General features: G+C 56.0%; 1 protein-coding gene across 1 annotated transcript; it reads left to right on the forward strand.

Moving 5' to 3' along the window:
• Window positions 1-1,678: 1,678 nt before the first annotated feature.
• Window positions 1,679-17,225, forward strand: FOXRED2 (FAD dependent oxidoreductase domain containing 2). The gene is made up of 8 exons (XM_044226948.1): window positions 1,679-2,232; window positions 3,713-3,964; window positions 4,113-4,376; window positions 5,355-5,521; window positions 7,551-7,716; window positions 8,978-9,219; window positions 10,595-10,765; window positions 14,427-17,225. Exons 1-8 carry the CDS (start codon window positions 1,685-1,687, stop codon window positions 14,669-14,671), a joined length of 2,055 nt encoding a protein of 684 aa, XP_044082883.1. The 5' UTR covers window positions 1,679-1,684; the 3' UTR covers window positions 14,672-17,225.
• The last annotated feature ends 586 nt before the right edge of the window (window positions 17,226-17,811 follow it).

Here is a 17,811-nt window from a genome sequence, read left to right on the forward strand (position 1 = left end):
TTCTCTGAGGCAGACACAAGCTGTAAATAGATACGTGGCATTCCTTGGGGGTACTTTTGTTCTGAGAGGTCAAGGAAGACTTCTCTAGAGAAGGTCCCAGGGACAATTTTTTAATAAAAAGCTCCAGCCATGCAAAGTTAGATCATGGAGTTCTCTCCACACCAGGCATGGCTGCCTTTCCATGAGAACACAAAGCCTTAATGCCCCTCCAAGTTTCCTGTACCTCTCAGAAAAGGACAAATGTTCTGCCCCTGTAAATATGAAGCGGGATCCACGTTCCCCCCGTGCAAAGCCAGCCTTGATTATCCAGTTCACCTGAGCAGTGGCTCAGGATCATCTCCCGCCTTTCCCGTTCCCTCCCCTGCAGCCACGCCCATTGCTGTGCATTCGCAGCCGGTTTGTCTCTACACCGGCATACCATGGGCCACTTTGTTTACATTACCAAGAATGAAAACGTGACAAAAAACTTATTGGAGAGAGCTCATAATTTGGTGTAAGGGGGACGGGGGATTAATTCCAGGTTCCACTTAACCGTTTGGTCCCTCACGCAAATCACAGCTAAACCTCCATTTGGCCAGTGACTACAGAATATGGGAAACAATCGCCTACCTCTCCTGGTTGGTGGGACAACCAGCCAGTCCTGCATGTTACTGAGCAAATAACAGACTGAATCACTGTGGCAAACACCTGTTTTTTCTGTCCCGACTTCGACCTGGTTTCCAGTCCCCCCAAAACTGGGTAACCAACATGTGTCCGACTACGTTAACGATGGAGTGTTAAGAACTAGGTTTATCTCCAAAAGCCATCGGCTCCCGCGCCTCCCCTGCACGTGGAGAGGCACAGCTTTAACACAAGAGCCCTGGGCTCCAGCGTGTCCCAATCCCCAGCGGTACCAGCCCCCCAGCTCCCCGCCCGCAGGCAGCACGTGCGCGCTTTGCCCCGCGCCCCCGGGAGCCCGTGCCCGCCCCGCCCCTCCCGGCGTGCCGCGCGCCGCGCACGTGACCCCGCCCCCTGCCATTGGCCGGGCGGGAGGGGCGGGGCCGCCGCGGTGCCAGCGCGCAGAGCGCGGCCTCAGTCGACTGCTGGCTGTCGCCGGTGCGGCAGGAAGGTCCGCGGTCCGTGCGGAGAGGCAGGCGCTGCAGGCGTGGGCACCGCGCACGCTCGGAGAGAGGCCTCGCGGAGAGCTGCGCCGGCAAGAGTGTGGCCTTGCGTCGCGTGGCGGCAGGTGTGCTGGGCCAGCACTGTCACGCGATCGAGGAGTCCGCCGCGCGGGGCACCCGGAGGGGGCGGGGCCCCGCAGGCCACACCTCCTTCGGTCTCGAGGGCGGGGACGTAGCCAAAGAGACCTGTTTCTACTGTCTGAGCTGGGGAGGGCTCGGGAAGGGTGTCGGGCACCCCTCAAATTAGGGGAAGAATGGGGGAACACCCACCCTCATACCACCAGGGCAATAAGAAAGGGGGTGGCGCTCCTGGGAACCAAGGCCCTGGAGGAGACGGAGGCGCTCAGATTTCCTGGGGGGAGCCCTAGATCCGAGCTTGAGGGGATGGAGGCTGGCAGATGAGCTCAGAGGGCCTTGGGCTCCAGTCCTGGCTCGACCTCCGATTGCGGTGAGCGCCCAGGCGAGCCCCTGCCCCTCGCCCATCTACCCGGGCCTCGAGGGGCCATCCCCACGGCTGCCACAGGATGGACCTCTGGGCCGCAGCCCGGCTGTGGGGCCCGCTGGGGCTGCTCCTGACCTTGGCCCTGCACCTGGCTCTGTGCCTGCGCTCAGCCCAGACCTCGGTACCCCCACCCCGGGACTACTGCGTCCTGGGTGCCGGGCCCGCGGGCCTGCAGATGGCCTACTTCCTGCAGCGGGCCGGGCGGGACTACGCGGTGTTCGAGCGCGCCCCGCGGCCCGGCAGCTTCTTCACGCGCTACCCGCGCCACCGCCAGCTCATCAGCATCAACAAGAGGCACACGGGCAAGGCCAATGCGGAGTTCAACTTGCGCCACGACTGGAACTCTCTGCTCAGCCACGACCCCCGGCTGCTCTTCAGACACTACTCCCGGGCCTACTTCCCCGACGCGGGAGACATGGTGCGCTACCTGGGCGACTTTGCCCAGCGCCTGGGGCTCCACGTGCTGTACAACACGACCATTACTCACGTCACTCTGCACAAGGCCCGGCAGGCCTGGAACGGCCATTACTTCATCCTGACCGACCAGATGGGTCACACACACCAGTGCAGGTAAGGAACGCCTCCCAGAACCCACCTGCTGGCACCCCTTGGTCGGCAGGAGATGTGGAAGAAATGAGAGAATAAGGTCTTTACTTTTATTTTTTCTTTTAATATTTTATCCGTCTGTCACGTTCACTGTGACACCAGCATTGGGTACTCAGCATCGTCTAGCTTATGTACCCAAAAGTCCTTCCTGAGGAACATCTCCTAGAACTAGTGTTCCTCCGAAGACATGCTGGGGAAGATGTCCAGCAGGTGTTAGACGGGCTCAGTGGAATTTCAGACTGAGCTAGAGCGGGAGGCCCCACAGGCAGAGCTGCCGGCGGGCGTTCAGTTTTAGCTTGCTTTGGCTTGGGAGAAAGCTTAACACTGTGTAGACAACCCAAACTCCAAGTCACACATTGTACTGCCCTGATTCCCTCCTCACAATGACCCTGGGGGCAGTTCACTGATCCTCGAGTTACAGATGAAGAGCTCGGGCGGGAGAAGTTGAGTCACTGGGGCTGTGGCACACAATCCGAGCCCATCTTCCTCACCCCGAAGCCTGTACCTTCTCTGCTACACCAGGCTGCCTCTCCCTCCCAGGCTGTGGGGCTGCCACTTGGGTCCCAGGCAGTGCCAGGAGGTCATCTTCTCAACGCCCTTCGCCGGAGGCCCAGCCTTGTCCTTTGCTTGTTACAGCCCAGGAAAGAAGGGCCGTGCCAGCCTGGGACCCTTGCATTTTAGCCCGCCAGATAACCGCCTAGGGGAGTCAGATCTGAGCTGGGTGGACAGGGTTCGCAAAACAAGGAGCCACAAGGGCTGCAGATGTCTTCTACAAGCCCTCCGGTTCTGTTTTCAAAACCATCTGTAATCAAATCTCAATGCATCCCTGCCCAGGACTGTAACACCCTCCAGCATGAATCAATCGGGCTGATCTGGTTTCACATTCTGACTTGGCTATTGTAGGAACTTGGGAGGCCATAGGCCTCTAGGGCCTGTGTCCCCTCACCTGGAAAGCCAAAGAACACCAACTCAGGGCTGCTTTAGGCAGTGAGGTGATGCACAAAACAGTCGGTAGGGGCCTGGGACAGAATTCCTGCTCAGCAGTCCTTTGCATTGGCCCAGCCATCAGAAAAGGGAAAGTGGACCAAAGAAAAAGGGAAGAGTCATTTTCAACACTGAGGGAGTCACTTGGGCTGCCTGCTGTGTTCAACATTAGGGGAATTACTTAATTTCTTGTGTTCCCTTCTCAGAGAGTTGGATTAATTCTCATGTTTGCCATCATCCCAGTGCGTGGGAAAGGAGACCATCCACTGGAGTGGGCCTGGGAGGGGCAAGGGGGAAAAGTCTGTCTGATATTCTGGGATAGGTCAGTAAACGGATGAATGAACGGACATTCTCTGGCTTTTTTAGGAGCCCTGGCAGCCTGGGGAAGGCGGGGTAGCCAGGTGGCAGGTGCAGGGAGTAATGTTCACATCGGGGTCTTCCATCTGTCCCCTCCCTGCAGCGTGCTTCTCGTGGCCACCGGTTTGTCGGTCCCCAACCAGGTTGACTTCCCAGGCTCCGAATACGTGGAGGGGTACGAGTCTGTGTCCGTGGACCCCGAGGACTTCGAGGGTCAGAATGTGCTGATCCTGGGGCGTGGGAACTCTGCCTTTGAGACGGCGGAGAACATCTTGGGTGTCACCAACTTTATCCACATGCTGAGCCGCTCCCGGGTCCGGCTGTCGTGGGCCACCCACTACGTGGGAGACCTCAGGTACGCTGCGAGCTGCTCGTGAAATCCGTTCCGCCAGCCCCCTCCAAAGCCATTCCTGACCCCACTGGAACAAGCACCCCTTCCTCTGAGTCTCCTCGTGCCCCGTTCAGACTCCTTTCTCTCTCCTGGTGCTCCCCTCGGGCCCCAGGGCCATCAACAATGGCCTGCTGGACACCTACCAGCTGAAGTCCTTGGACGGGTTGCTCGAGTCCGACCTGACGGATCTGGCCATCGTGAAGGACCGCGAGGGCAAGTTCCACGTCACCCTGAAGTTCTTCCTGGAGGAAGGCAACCAGAGTGCCGACGCCGTCACCCTCCCCCAGGACGACAATGACAACTTTGCCATGCGCGTGGCCTATGACCGGGTCATCCGCTGCCTGGGCTGGAACTTCGACTTCTCTATTTTCAACAAGTGAGTCCACACAGCGGGGAGCTGGGGTCTCCTCGCGAACCCCTTCTGACACCTCCCCAGGGGGGCAGAGAGTCACCATCCCCTGGGCCGGCGGGAGGGCTCTCGGGACGGCGCCATCACGGTGGACGTGGATGCTCCCGGTCCCCCACCCAGGATGGGAGCCTGCTGTGCTGACAAGGACGGGCGGCCCAGAGGCCCTTCAGAGCAGCAGCCACAGGGGCCTTCCTCTGCGCTGGGACTTTCCACCAGACGGACGGGAAAGGGAGCTCAGGCCGAATAAAGAAGGGGAATTTGCTGAGGGGCCGCGTTAGCATAGCCGCTAAGGACACAGCCTCTGAGGTCGGTCTGAGATTCTCTGCGGACCAAATCTGCGGGCTCTGGGAAAGTCACTTAACCAGGCTATGCCCCCTTTCTTCATCACTAAAACGGAGAGCATAGCTCTCTCTCACAGGGCTGCTGTGAGGAATAACATGGGAAAGTACTTGGTATATCCTATAGGCTTCATAAAATGGTAAGACACCAAGTTCACTTCTAATTGTTTTCAACCGCTTTGACACGTTGCTGCCCTAGTACCTTGGCAAAGCTCAGTATCAAAGACTCCGTCCAGTGTCTCTCCCTTTCCTCTGGCCAAGGTGCTGGCAGATGTGGAGAAACTGAAGGGCCTGAAGCGGACCCCCCCATCCCAGCATGTCCCCCAGGACCCCGCCGGAGCCCAAAGCCTAGCCTTGAGTCAGGCTTGAACCTGGCTCTGTCCCTGACTCACCACATCTTCAGGCTGAGCCTCAGGGACTCCCTCTGTCAAACAGAGATCATCATACCCAGCTCTTAGGGGCCTGGTGTGGTTTCGACACAACAAGCAGTATGAAGCATGTGCGCTGAGTTCGGTGCCGAGCACACAGCACACTCGTGCACAGCAGTGTACACGGCAGTGTTTTGTACACAGCAGTGATTTTTACAAAAATCCCTTTCGGCTCACAGGTCCCTCAGACTGTCTTCCGGGGGCGAGTTCAGCAAGAAGTACCCACTGATCAAAGCCAGCTATGAGTCCAAAGGAAGCCGGGGTCTCTTCGTGCTGGGCACTGCCAGCCACTCTGTGGATTACCGCAAGTCTGCGGGGGGCTTCATCCACGGTTTCCGCTACACAGGTGAGCCAGCGGAGAGAACCATCCCCGGGGCTCGTAAACAGACCCTGATTCACAGCAGCCTTCCCGGAAGTCAGTCGTCTTAAGATCCCTGTCTGGGACAGAGGGCCGCAGGTTTCATGGGCTGAGGATAGATCTCGAGAAGCATCAGAGCAGGGCCATGTGGGCGAGGCGTGTGGCTTGCCCTAGTCCTGTGCCAGTGGAGCAGCAGGCATTGCCAAGGAGGCAGAGCCTGAAGAGGGGTCCTGGGGGTCCCTCCCCAGCAGGGCGGGCTGAGAGGTGAGCCTTCGTGAACTCTCCGGGAGCCTCTTTCGGATGCAGTGGCGTCGGAGGCATAAATGAGGTGAACTCCCGGCCCTCGCGGGGCTGTCGTAAAAACTAAGACGATACCTGGGGACCTTGGAGCTGCAAAGCATCATGCACAGATGCTCTGGGTAGCCACAAAGCCCAGTAAAAACTATGGGTTGGATGATGTCAGATCTGAGGGTATAAATGCTCTGCGCGCCAGACAGGCTGATGGTGGGCGCCTGTTACACGGGCCTGGTTTGATTTTGCCACAGACACCAGAAGGGTCCTCTGTCCTGCATCCTGGCGTTTCTGTGTTTAATTCGATCATTCCCATTGGCTTAATATTCGTGTTTGCATTTTACTGTCCTTCCAGTTGGGCAGGGAAAAAGAGTCATGTTTGATTTTCCAGATGTATTTTATGTGCTGTGTGTGGTCAGAGAAGGAAACCAGAGAAAGGGTGTTAGCTGTCTGTAAACCAGGACATCCACAGAACAAACACACACACACACACCACACCACACACACCCCCCCCCCGGAATGGAAGTGTCTGTCCCTTTAGCTGTGTCTCCCCTCTAAGAAATCCTCATCAGTGTTTCCCGTACCTGCTGTTCTGGCACATTCTACGCCGGCTCCCCTGCTTCCTTCTGTCCCCCGATCTTTTCTCAGCTCCAAGACCGAATCCTCACGGCAGCTCCGTGAGGCAGGGCCTGTCGTTTCCGCTCCACTTCCCGATGAGGAAACTAGGGCACAGAGAGCTTAAGTAACTTCCCCCAAGTCCCCCAGCCGGCGGATGGCAGACGGGTAATTTGAATCCACGCGTGTTATCTGACCCTCAAGTTCACAGCCAACCACTGAGCTTCGGGCACGTGGGCGACAGTCCTGGGTGTTCAGGCGCCGACCGCTGTGTGGTCACCACTAGGAGCGGAGGGCCCTGCGGGGGGAGGGCCCGTGCGGCTGTGCACATCCCGCTCATCCTGCCTGAACCTGAGAATCCGGTCCCCAGGGAGACCAGAAGCAGCCAGTAAGGCAGAGGAAAGCCAACAGAAGAGAAGGTAGGAAGGGCACAGACCGTAACCGTGTGGACAATTACTCCCGACCCCCAGCCCGTCCGTCCCACGCTGTATGTGTCAGCCCACTGGCCTCCCTCTCCGGACCCGGGCATGTTTGTCTCTCCTGACGGGTCTTCCCACTGCCAGAGGGAAGCCCCTCCCCAGACTCCACTCGCTGTGTCCGTCCTCAGCTCTGTGCAGAGGGACAGCTGTCGCTTTCCTGCCCTTACATGAGTCTGTCTTTGTGACAGTTTGGAGTTAGGCAGTGAAGGAGAGGGGACGCTGAAAGGGTCTCCAGCTGGGGCCTGGGAGGAAGGGGAACTGGGGCCAGGGGAGCCGGGTGGGAGGCCGGCACAGGGTCTGGGGCTCGCAGAGCAGCTGGGAGGGGTGGCGCGGGTGGCCGGGAGCCCGAGCCCGCCACGCCCATCCTTGCAGCGACCATCAGGGCTGCTTTCACACCGGAAGCAATGGGGAAGCCTGACAGATTAGGCAGCAGAGCCCACAGCACTGTCCGTCTGGCCCATAGTGTAGGAAGCCTCCGCTGACCCCGTTCCAAAGGCCGCCTCTTGGTGCCACACAAGCAAGCGTGTCTTGAGTTCCAAGAAGTCCGTGGGGACTGGATAGGCATCAGGCGGTGAAGGAGCAGATCCTAAGGGCGTCCTGCGTCATGCCTTCCCTCTCTCTGGCCTTCCCAGTGCGTGCTGTGCACCGCCTGCTGGAGCATCGCCACCACGGCGTCGCCTGGCCCTCCACCGAGCTTCCCACGTCACAGCTGACCAGCGCCATCATCCGGCGCGTGAACGAGGCTTCTGGGCTCTACCAGATGTTCAGTGTGCTGGCCGACGTCGTCCTGCTGAAGGAGTGAGTAGCCTGGCTTCACCATTCTTCACCCCGTCCTAGCTCTTCTCTGCCTGTTCCAGGTGTGGAGGGGCCCCGGGGCTCCCTCCTCAGGTGAAGCCTGCAGGGAGACAGGGGAGATCGGTTCTGGGGGAAAACATCAGGGAAATCGTCACCACAGGTAGACAGACAGCCCTAGATGTGCATTGTAGCTCTGCCACTTTCGACCTGTGTGACCTGGACCAAGTCACGTAGCCTCTCTGAGCCTTTCTCTCACCCGCACAGTGGGGGTATTCACACCTGGTGGGCAAAAGTAAAAGCCACTGAGAGGTCACAGTTGGCCCCAGGTGGACAAGCAGTAAACCGAAGTGATGTGAAGCCCCGGTGTGGATCGGCGGGCTACCTCGGGCGGGGACCGGCTGGGCTCCTTATCAATTAAGTGACAGGTGGCAGATCACAGGTGACACCAGCAGAGCAGGGAGGGAGAGGGGCAGTGGGTAAGGGTGCTCCGAGGACAGGTGGCAGGTGAGAAGCAGGGGGGAATCCCTCAGAGGGGAAGCAACCTGACCCAAAGCCAGGGAGGGCCACATGCCCCAAGTTCAGGAACACACAAGGATTTCACAGTGATGAGTGCAAGGTATCCATCCTCCTGACTCCTCTCTTCCATTCCCATTCTCCACCTTCAGACTGTCCATAAACATAAAGCTTTCAAATTACATCAAGAATCTGACTGCCTCTCCCCAGCCCCAGGACTGCCGCCTTGGTCCAGAGGGCCGGCGTCTGTCTCTTGAACTAACCACGGTCTCCCACCTTGGCCCCACGGCCTGCTTTCCACAGAGCAGCCTGACGGTCCTCTCAAAACACAAGTCACACATAGTCAGCTCCGCTCAGTACTCTCCAGGGGCCAGGGGGCCGTCAGAGCACACACGAGCCCTCCTCGACCTGTCCCCAAGCCCCTCTCCTGCCCCTCCACCTGAGGCCACTCCAGCCACATCGGCCTTCTTCCTGTCCCTGGAAGACACCACGGCAGTCGCTCCCTCCCAGGGCTTCCCTGTTACTGTTCTCTCAGCCTGGGTCACCCACTCCCCAGATACATTTCCGGTTGCTTGGAGTTTTCTGGAATCTGTCCCAGTGTAAGCCAGGGCTCAGCTGTGACAGTAATGGTAAAGTGAGGTGCGTGGGGATGACCAGCGGCTGTACAAGGGACACGCGCGTGCACGCACACGCTCCTCAGCTCTGCCACGGCACTGAGGGTCTGGCCCTCCCGCGCTGCCATTGTCCCCAGGAACGCCACGGCATTTGAGTACCTGGAGGAGTTCCCCGTGCAGATGCTGGCCCAGCTGGAGACCATCACGGGAAGGAAGGCCAGGCATGGGCTGTTCGTCATCGACATGGAGTACGGCAGAAACTTCTCTGGGCCCGACAAGGACGTCTTCTTTTATGACCGGTCTGTGGGGCACACGGAAGACGCCTGGCGGTCTAACTTCCTCCACCCCGTCGTCTACTACTACCGGCATCTTCCCACTGGTGAGCTGGGGCGCGGCTCTCCCCCGAGCGCAGACGTCCTTCCGGGAGCTGGGCGCTGCTCGGACCCCAGGTCTCTCTCCCGTCACACCTGTCACCTCCCACACAACTTCTCGCGGCTGGCAGAGGACAGTGAGGAGCTCCACCCAGAAACCCAACGGGGCAGAAGGTCCGGGAATAAGAAACAGTGTTCCCAGATTCGGGCGCATACCATGACCGGGGCAGGCCACACGTGGAGTGTCGTGACCCCCTCCAGGCGCCACACCAGCAAGAGGGACAGCCTTGCTGTGTGTGTCCGAAGGAGGGCGAATGTGGAGGGAGAGGGGACCTGGAGACGGACTCTCAGAGGGACCGGGGAAAGGCCCTGGAGGTGGTTACCACAGGCCGGTAGCCTGAAAAGCACAGAAAAGCTGGGCAGTGTTCTCGGGCTGTGCTTTCCTTGCTCTGGGGCCTGAGACCATTCCTGCAACTCTCTGAGCCTCCGCTTCCTCATTTGGAAAGTGGGGATAACAGCAGGATTGTGTGAGGAAAAATGAGATGAAGAACACAGAATGCGGGGCGCCCGGCCGGCTCAAGCGGAGGGGCGTGTGATTCTTGATCTTAGGTTGTGAGTTCAAGCCCCACTTTGGGTGTAGAGATTATTTAAAAGATAAATAAAATCTTCCCCAAAAGAAGCACAGCACACCAGCATGGTACCCGGCACAGAGCAGCTACCAGTAGGTGAACGCCCGCCTCCCCACCCCCGGCGACACCACTCCTGCTTCAGAAACTGAAGAGCTGTCCCTTGGAAGAGGATGCCCTAAGAACAGACAGAGGTGATGTCAGCAGGTAGAAGTGACAGGAACTCAGGGTTCTTGTCAGAATTGGGAGTAGCTACTAATCAGAGCTGTCACAGTGGAACGGGTCACCCCTAGAGTCGAGTGTCGCAGTATAAGGGTGGTTGAGTCCTGGCTTAATAGCCACCTGCCTGGGATGCCACGGAAGGGACCCCACACCAGGCACGAAGCTGGCCTAGGTGAGCCCTCGGGCCCCTTTCGAGGCAGGGCCTCTGAGTCGTGTCCCAGAAAGGGCCGTTCGGAAGCGGTCACAAAGAACCTCAGTCCACGTGTGCCTTAGAAAGACCCCGGGCGTGAGTCATTAGTCTTGGTTCTGCTTTCTGACACCACAAGGAACAAATCTAGTCTCTTCCTCATGCCAGCCTTGCAAACACAGTGATGGCTGTGGGACAGGCCGGCAGCTGCCCAGCACAGTGTGTCGGGAAAGCCGAGCACGAGGGAGCGAGGGAAGCACCTGGGACGTGTGGGAACCACACTGTCGTCTCCGGGATGGGAAGCCCAGCCTCCAGGCTCTGACACAACTCCCCCTCTCTGCCCCACAGAGCAGGAGGTGAGGTTCCGCCCTGCCGGCTGGGCCCTGCCTCGGCCCACGGCCATCCACCATGTCGTGGAAGATTTCTTGACCGACTGGACTGCCCCGGTGGGGCATATCCTGCCTCTGAGGCGCTTCCTGGAGAACTGTTTGGACACCGATTTGCGAAGCTTCTATGCAGGTAACCTAAGTTCCTAGAAGGACCAAAGGGACTGAGCAGGAGGTCAAAAAAAGACCTGATCAATCCGTGCCCTGCGGAGTTTTCAGGATTCATAACCAGAACCCACACCTGAGAATTCTGTTATCCACGAGGTAGAGGTGTTCAGAGAGACCCTTACCAGTCCAGCACACCTGAAGTTGCTGAGTAGAATTCATTTCTTAAAGAACTGGCAGGGGGAGAAAAGGGAGATCTGAGAAAACCATAAAGCCCCTGCCGGACGTGGGATAGCTGCCAGCCACCAGCAGGAGCCCGGAGCCTGGGTAACCGAGCCACGCTTGGGGGCGGGAAGGTGAGGCTGGGGCAGGGAGGGAGGTCTGTTCAGAGTCCTTCACCTAAGCTCAGATCTCAGTGGCTCAAAGAGGCACAAAACCCTCTCAAGAGGGAGATGGTGGAGACTCGGGCTTTTTGGTTCTGGGTAGAATCTCCTCCTGAGAATTTCTAACCACTAAGCCTCCCTCATGTGAGTTTGGGGCCAAACTTCACACTGTCCTCATGGTGTAAAAATCACAGAAGGAAATGCAAGTCTTCTGTGAAGAAACAAACTTTATCTTTTTATTTAAAGATTTTATTTTTTTGACAGACAGAGATCACAAGTAGGCAGAAAGGCTGGCAGAGAGAGAGGAGGAAGCAGGCTTGCCACTGAATAGAGAGCCTGATGCGGGGCTCGATCCCAGGACCCTGGGATCATGACCTGAGCCAAAAGCAGAGGCTTTAACCCACTGAGCCACTCAGGCGCCCCAAGAAACAAACTTTAAAACTAGAGAAAGGAGGGGGCACCTGACTGGCTTAGTCCGTTAAACGTCTACCTTTGGCTCAGGTCAAAATTCCAGGGCCCTGGGATCAAGGCCCAAGTCAGGCTCCTTGTTCAGTGGGGAGCCTGCTTCTCCCTCTGCCACTGCCCCTCTCCCCTTCGTGTGCACACACATACATTCGCGTGCACTGTCTCTCAGATAAATAATAAAACCTTTAAAAAAATAAATAAAACTGGAGAAATACATATATACATAAAAGAAAACTAGGGCTCAGGGAGCCTAGGTGGCTCAGTCAGTTAAGCGACCGAATCTTGGTTTCAGCTCAGATCATGACTCAGCGTCCTGGGATCGAGCCCCAAGTTGGGCTCCACACTCAGCATAGAATTTGCTTGTCCCTCCCCCTCTGCTTCTCCCCCCTCCCAGCCCCACTCTCTCCCTCTCTCTCTCTCGAATAAATAAATTTAAAAAAAGAAAAAATTAGAGCTCAAAAAGTTTCCACAGATAAAGTTCCAAGTAAATAGAACCCACCCCGACCCCCAAGCAAAAAGCACTTAACACATAAGGACACAAGCCTCTGTGAGGGAGCGTCAGCAGAAAAAAAACAAACTTCTGGATCAAACCCAAAAAGACTATAGGAATCGGAATAGTTAAAAATAGAGGATACAAAGTCTGCCTAAAATATGTAAAGAAATGAGAAAATAGATTATCAAAGATGTAATTGGGCAGCATTCAGGAAGAGCCAAATAAAACTTGTGGAAATGAAAAAACATATAACTAGAAACAGCCTAGGGGTGCCCGGAGGGCTCAGCCAGTTAAGCATCTGACTTGTGATTTCAGCTCAGGTCATGTTCTCAGGGTCCTGGGATCAAGCCCCATGTCAAGGCTCTGTGCTCAGCAGGGAGTCTGCTTGGGATTCTCTCTCTCCATCCCTCTCTGCCCTGCTCACAAGCTCACTTTCTCGAAAACAAGTAAATAAACTTAAAAAAAGAAAAAGAACTCAACCTAAAGATAAAGTAGCACATTAGACAGAGATGAAGAGAGAATCGGTGAATTGGAAGGTAGCTCCGACAGAAGTCTGAGGACCCTGAGGGAGAAGTGACAGAAACAGGCCCAATTTCGGTCTTTTTTAAAACACCCTGAATGCCTAGAATATCTGCCCTTTTCTGTTCAGCAAACATGTGTTGAACACCAGTTGTATGTCAGGTACTATTCAAATAAATCAGGTGCGAGATGATCAGTGTCTGGCCTGCAGGTCAGAGGGCACATGTCCTTGTTTTGGCCCCAGGTGACATCGTCGGCCAACCTCAAAATCAAGATGTATACACTGAGAGAGCTGGCTTAAAACAGCAGTGCAGGCTGATCGTCTAAATATATAGATGCTCAGACATCATTCACAGCACAGCTCCAAGTGCTGGCCTTCTGCAGCCATCACCTGCCTTCACGCACTGGCCCCGGAAGTGATGGGAGTCAGGTCTAGAACTCTCCACTACAAAATGGCTGCCTGTTTCTCGAGGTTTCAGGATTACTCAAAGATGGCCATGCCCCTGAGGGAGCTTGTCCCGCCCTGGGTTATGGCTGCCTCAAGTACATCATCCAGACCTCGGGGCCCACTGGCAGAGGGCACAGCTGTCCACTCCCTTGGTTGATGTGCGGCCGCTAGCTCTGGCCCTGGATTCTGCTGGGCTTCTCTGCCAGCTTCTCTGCCCCCTCCCTGCCCCTTCCGGGGCCCTGAAGAAGGGCTGACCTATGTCATCAGAAGGTGGTGCTTGCCCAAAGCCCCCTTTCTACCACTCTCCCAGCTCCCCCTGCACCACGGTCCTCCCTCCTCGGGGAGGACGATCATGCCCTGTGTTGCCAGGGACCATCTGGACCGGAAGTCAGAACTGAGGTCAGAAGTGCCGTCCGTGTGGCCCCTTAGAGCCTGTTCACCCATGTGGGCCTCACAACATCCTTTGTTACGTGCCCGAGTTTCTTGAGATCAAAGGCTCAAGACAGTTTTTGGATGTGCACTCCTTCCCGTCCTGTCTAAATCCCCGAGAAGACCAAGTCCCTTATCTGTTTCATCTTTTCTGTTGTTTTAAGACTTTATTTGACACAGAGAGAGAGAGACAGTGAGAGAGGGAACACAAGCAGGGGGAGTAGGAGAGAGAGAAGCAGGCTTCCCGCTGAGCAGAGAGCCCAAGGGGCTCAATCCCAGGACCCTGAGAGCATGACCTGAGCCGAAGGCGGATGCTTAACGCCACCCAGGCGGCCCTCTTTTCTATTTTTTTTTTAAGTCAAAGTTACATAAGCACTCAGCTAAAAAGGCTTTTTCTCACTTCCACCCTCAGTCCCAGAAGGAAGTACTTCTGGCTCTTCTGGTGGTTTCTTTGTATTTCTGAATAATAAGTACCCACAGCTGTTTCCTGACAGGGCCGACTTGACCCGTACACCAGCTTTGCGCTGTTCCCCAGTGTTCTCTTCCCTCCCCCACCCCCGCACAGGGCTCACACCAGTGCTTTCCACACCGTATCTGCAACCCAGAGATGGCTGAGGGAATGAAGCCTTGCAGGCAGCTCTGAGCTCCCTGCCCCAGCCAGGCCAGCTTCCAGAAGGGAAGGCTGAGGGTCTGCTCCGCAGTAGCTGAGCTCCCAGTGGACTGGGCCCAGATCTTGGGAGCGGAGTCATTTCTGTGGTTTGCTTTCCGTCTAGAGCCTCGTTCTTCCAGAATATCCGGGCACCATCCTTGGAACTTCAGGGAGGGATGAGCCCCACCAAAGTCAGCTCCCGGGCTCACAGGGTGGAGGGCCCTGGGCAAGGCCCTGGGGCATCAGTACCCCCCTCCCCCCACACCTCTCGGTCTTACTCATCCGTCTTTTGCTTTTGTGTAGAATCCTGCTTCCTGTTTGCGCTCACACACCAGAAGCTGCCGCCCTTCTGCCAGCAGGGGTACCTGAGAGCACAGGGGCTCGTGGGGACCGAGAGCCTCCGGCGGCACGGAGTAGAGAGCGGACTCCTGCGGGACTACACCACGGCGGATAGGCGCCGTGAGGACGGGGCCCGCAGCCCACTGGGTGGCTCCCGGACCCCGGGGCCCCCAGTCCGGCCCCCCGAGAGCAACAAGGAGGAGCTGTGACCACCAGGAGGCTCCCAGCCAGGCCCCCAGCTGGCCCCTCCGTCCCACGGACACACGGTTGCCAGAGACACTCAGACTGTCACGGTGACCAGGGTCACTGTGAGGGGTGGCATGCGCTGGTCTCCCCTCCAGTCTGGTCCTTGGGTGCCTGGGAGATGGGATCCTGAGAAGGCCACCCTCGGCCAAGTGGGAGCTGCCTTCCACAGCCAAGCTTGTCTGCGAGTGAACTGTCACTGGGCACCAGGCTGGCTCGGTTCTGTCCCCATAAGTGCCCAGCGGTCCCATTTCCTCCTGGACTACTCAACAGGTGAACTGGGATCCCACCCGCCTGCGGACTGTGTCCCCAGTTGAGCTGTCCTCATCTTCAGAAGGGTTCGAGGCAGACCCTTCAAACATCCTCAGCCATCTGGGGCAGGTGGGACTGTCACCCCTGACGAAGCGATCGGGTCAGAGAAGTTAGGTGACTCCCAGGGTCCCACCAGGCATCCCTGTCTGGGTCCCCTGAGGATCCACCACTCTGCCTCGCCCTACCCCCATCCCTGTTTCCAGAACCCGGGGCAGGGGCCAGCCCAGCTTATCTTCATAGGCCCGCTGTCACCGGGCAGAGACGGGACAGCTCCTGCAGAGCCACGTTATCTCACCGGGCAGAAGCCGAGCAGCAGGACTCAGAGCGGCGCCCGCCCCAAGACTGCGCTCCCTAACTTCTGTCTTCAGCACCTGTGCCGTCTGCTCTCCCCTCCTGCTCGGCACTTGCCGCTTGCCCTGCCCCTGCCCCTGCCCTCTGACATCCCAAACAGCGCCCTGGCCTCTGGTCTGCCTGAGCAAGTTGTGTAAAACTGTCCCCATGCTGGAAGGGAGGATTCTTTGTGAGGGACCGGCTCCACCTGTTGGTTCAAAACGTGTGCAAGGAGGCGTTTCTAACTGCGTCTGTGTGATGACAAGGCCTCTGCTCTCTGGTTGCCCAGCGGCCCTCTCTCTTCTTCCCCACCAGGAATCTGCTCCCTTCACATGCACCCGTCAGGCCACGGAAAGCATTCATACAGAAGAATAATCACGGTGACTTTTTTTCAAAGCCAGGACCCAGATGATTGCTTTTTCATCCATTCTTGCTGGGTCCCTGCATCCACGCAGAATTCAAGGGACGCAGGCTTTCTGGATCCACGGCCCTTTTCTGGAAACTTCCTCTTGGCCTCCACTGCTGGGCCCACCTCCTGTCTGCAGATCCCTCTCTCTCCAGTCGTGTGCAGTTAGAGCCGTGACACTCTGCAGCCCAAGCGTGTGACAATACGTGGCATAGCTTCCCCGGGGGCGGGAACATCTAAAGATCTCTCCCTGATCCCGGAGCGAGCGTTGGGTCTGCCGTGTTTCTTACAGATGATATGTAAACCGGATTTGGGCCCCGTCAGCGCCCCCCGACCAACACTTTCTTTCCCAAGACTTTTTTTTAATCTTTTCACTAGGACTGTTCCCATATGTCAGACCCTGCCACACACCTCACACCTAACCAGCCACTGAAGGCAGCTGAGCGCCTTCTCCCAATCAAAGTTCAAGGTGCTGCAACAAACAATTCACCGACGCCTGCGTCACCTCGGCTGCTGCTCCTGTCCTCTGCCAAATCGTCAGTGCCCTCAGAATTTCAGCCAGCTTTGTCTGTGTTTCAGAAGACCTGGCTCCATGGTGCAGCTGATCAGATGCCTTCCCTGGTATTCACCATGTAAAACTGGTCAGTAATTTGGAAAAGAAAATAAATCTCACTTCAAATCCCTATTTCATACTTCAGAATTAAGTTCAGAGCAATTTTTAAAAGCTGTATGGAAACTGGAGGTGACCAGGGAATGTTACAATGAAAGCAAGAACTGTCCGACCTCAGAAGCAATGGGGCAATTCCCCAGAGGAGAAGGTTTAACGTTTCCAACCCATACTTTTTTTTTTTAATTTTTATTTAAATTCCAGTTAGTTAATGTTCCAGGTGAAATTTTGTGTTTTGTTTTGTTTTGTTTTTAACTGATCTCTACACCCAATGTGGGGCTCGAACTCCTGACTCCAAGATCAAGTGTCACATTCCACTGACCGGACCAGCCAGGCGCCCTCCCTCCCATACTTAACTAATGTCGGTAATGTGACCATTTATAGGATAAAAATTAAAAGGCAAACAGCATGGGTAAAAACAGTGACAGCAGAATACAACACACAAAAATATTATCTTTATTACACAACCGATTGGCGTTAATGAGAAAAAAAAAAAAAAGACTAAGTAACTGATGGGACATTCACCCAATAAAATACCACACGGCTCTCAAAACCTCCCAGAGATAGGAAAGGGCCATGCCATAAAACATACATGTGTGACCAAAACCAATCGAAAAGAAGCAGGCGACGAGAGTGTAGTTGTGAACTACTTAAAGCTGTGTAAGGCTGGGGAGCCACAGATGGGGGAGACTGGAAAGGGCATGTCACAGAATGTCAACAGTAGTCCTATGAGGTTTATGGAGGCATTTTTCTTTCTCCAAATACGTGATTACACTGTAGAGTGAAATAAATACATTTATTTTTTTAAAAATCACCTTTGCTTGTGGGATTTAAATTGCTGGGGGTGATAGGAACCGGAAGCCCTCCCAGGGGACATGCTCTGGCCGAGTCCTCGTGGCGCCCATGGTTTCATCCCTCTCGCAAGTCCGGAAGACACCACACCCAGTGTTGAGGGGGAAGATGTACCCCCTCCCAAGAAGGGAATTTTAAGTGGTGCGTGCTCCTCTGCTACAGTCTTTGGACTGACTGATCCAATACAACAGAGGAGATCTCTGGAGAAATGTTCCCTCCCAGTGACAGAAAATGTAAAAGCAAAAAAGTCCTCATTTTGTACAGGTCCCCCGGGCATAATCTCCAATCCACTGTAGAGCCTCAAATTCCTTCTGTTCCTCAAATAAAAATGAGGGTGTCACTAAAGTCTGTCTAGAAAGTAAATCACCAAGAAGTGAATTTATCTAAATTAACCCTAACATCTAATCATTTACCGAGTATTTATTATGTACCCAGAACTGTGCCATGGCCTGAAAGGGAAGCTCACAGATTCTCTGCTGCTTCTCCTCCAAAGAGCTGGCAGTCGTTCCCCTCCTGCTGGGTGGGAGCAGGACTGAGTG

The sequence above is a fragment of the Neovison vison genome, chromosome 12, assembly GCF_020171115.1.
Source record: "Neovison vison isolate M4711 chromosome 12, ASM_NN_V1, whole genome shotgun sequence".
Lineage (NCBI taxonomy): Eukaryota > Metazoa > Chordata > Mammalia > Carnivora > Mustelidae > Neogale > Neogale vison.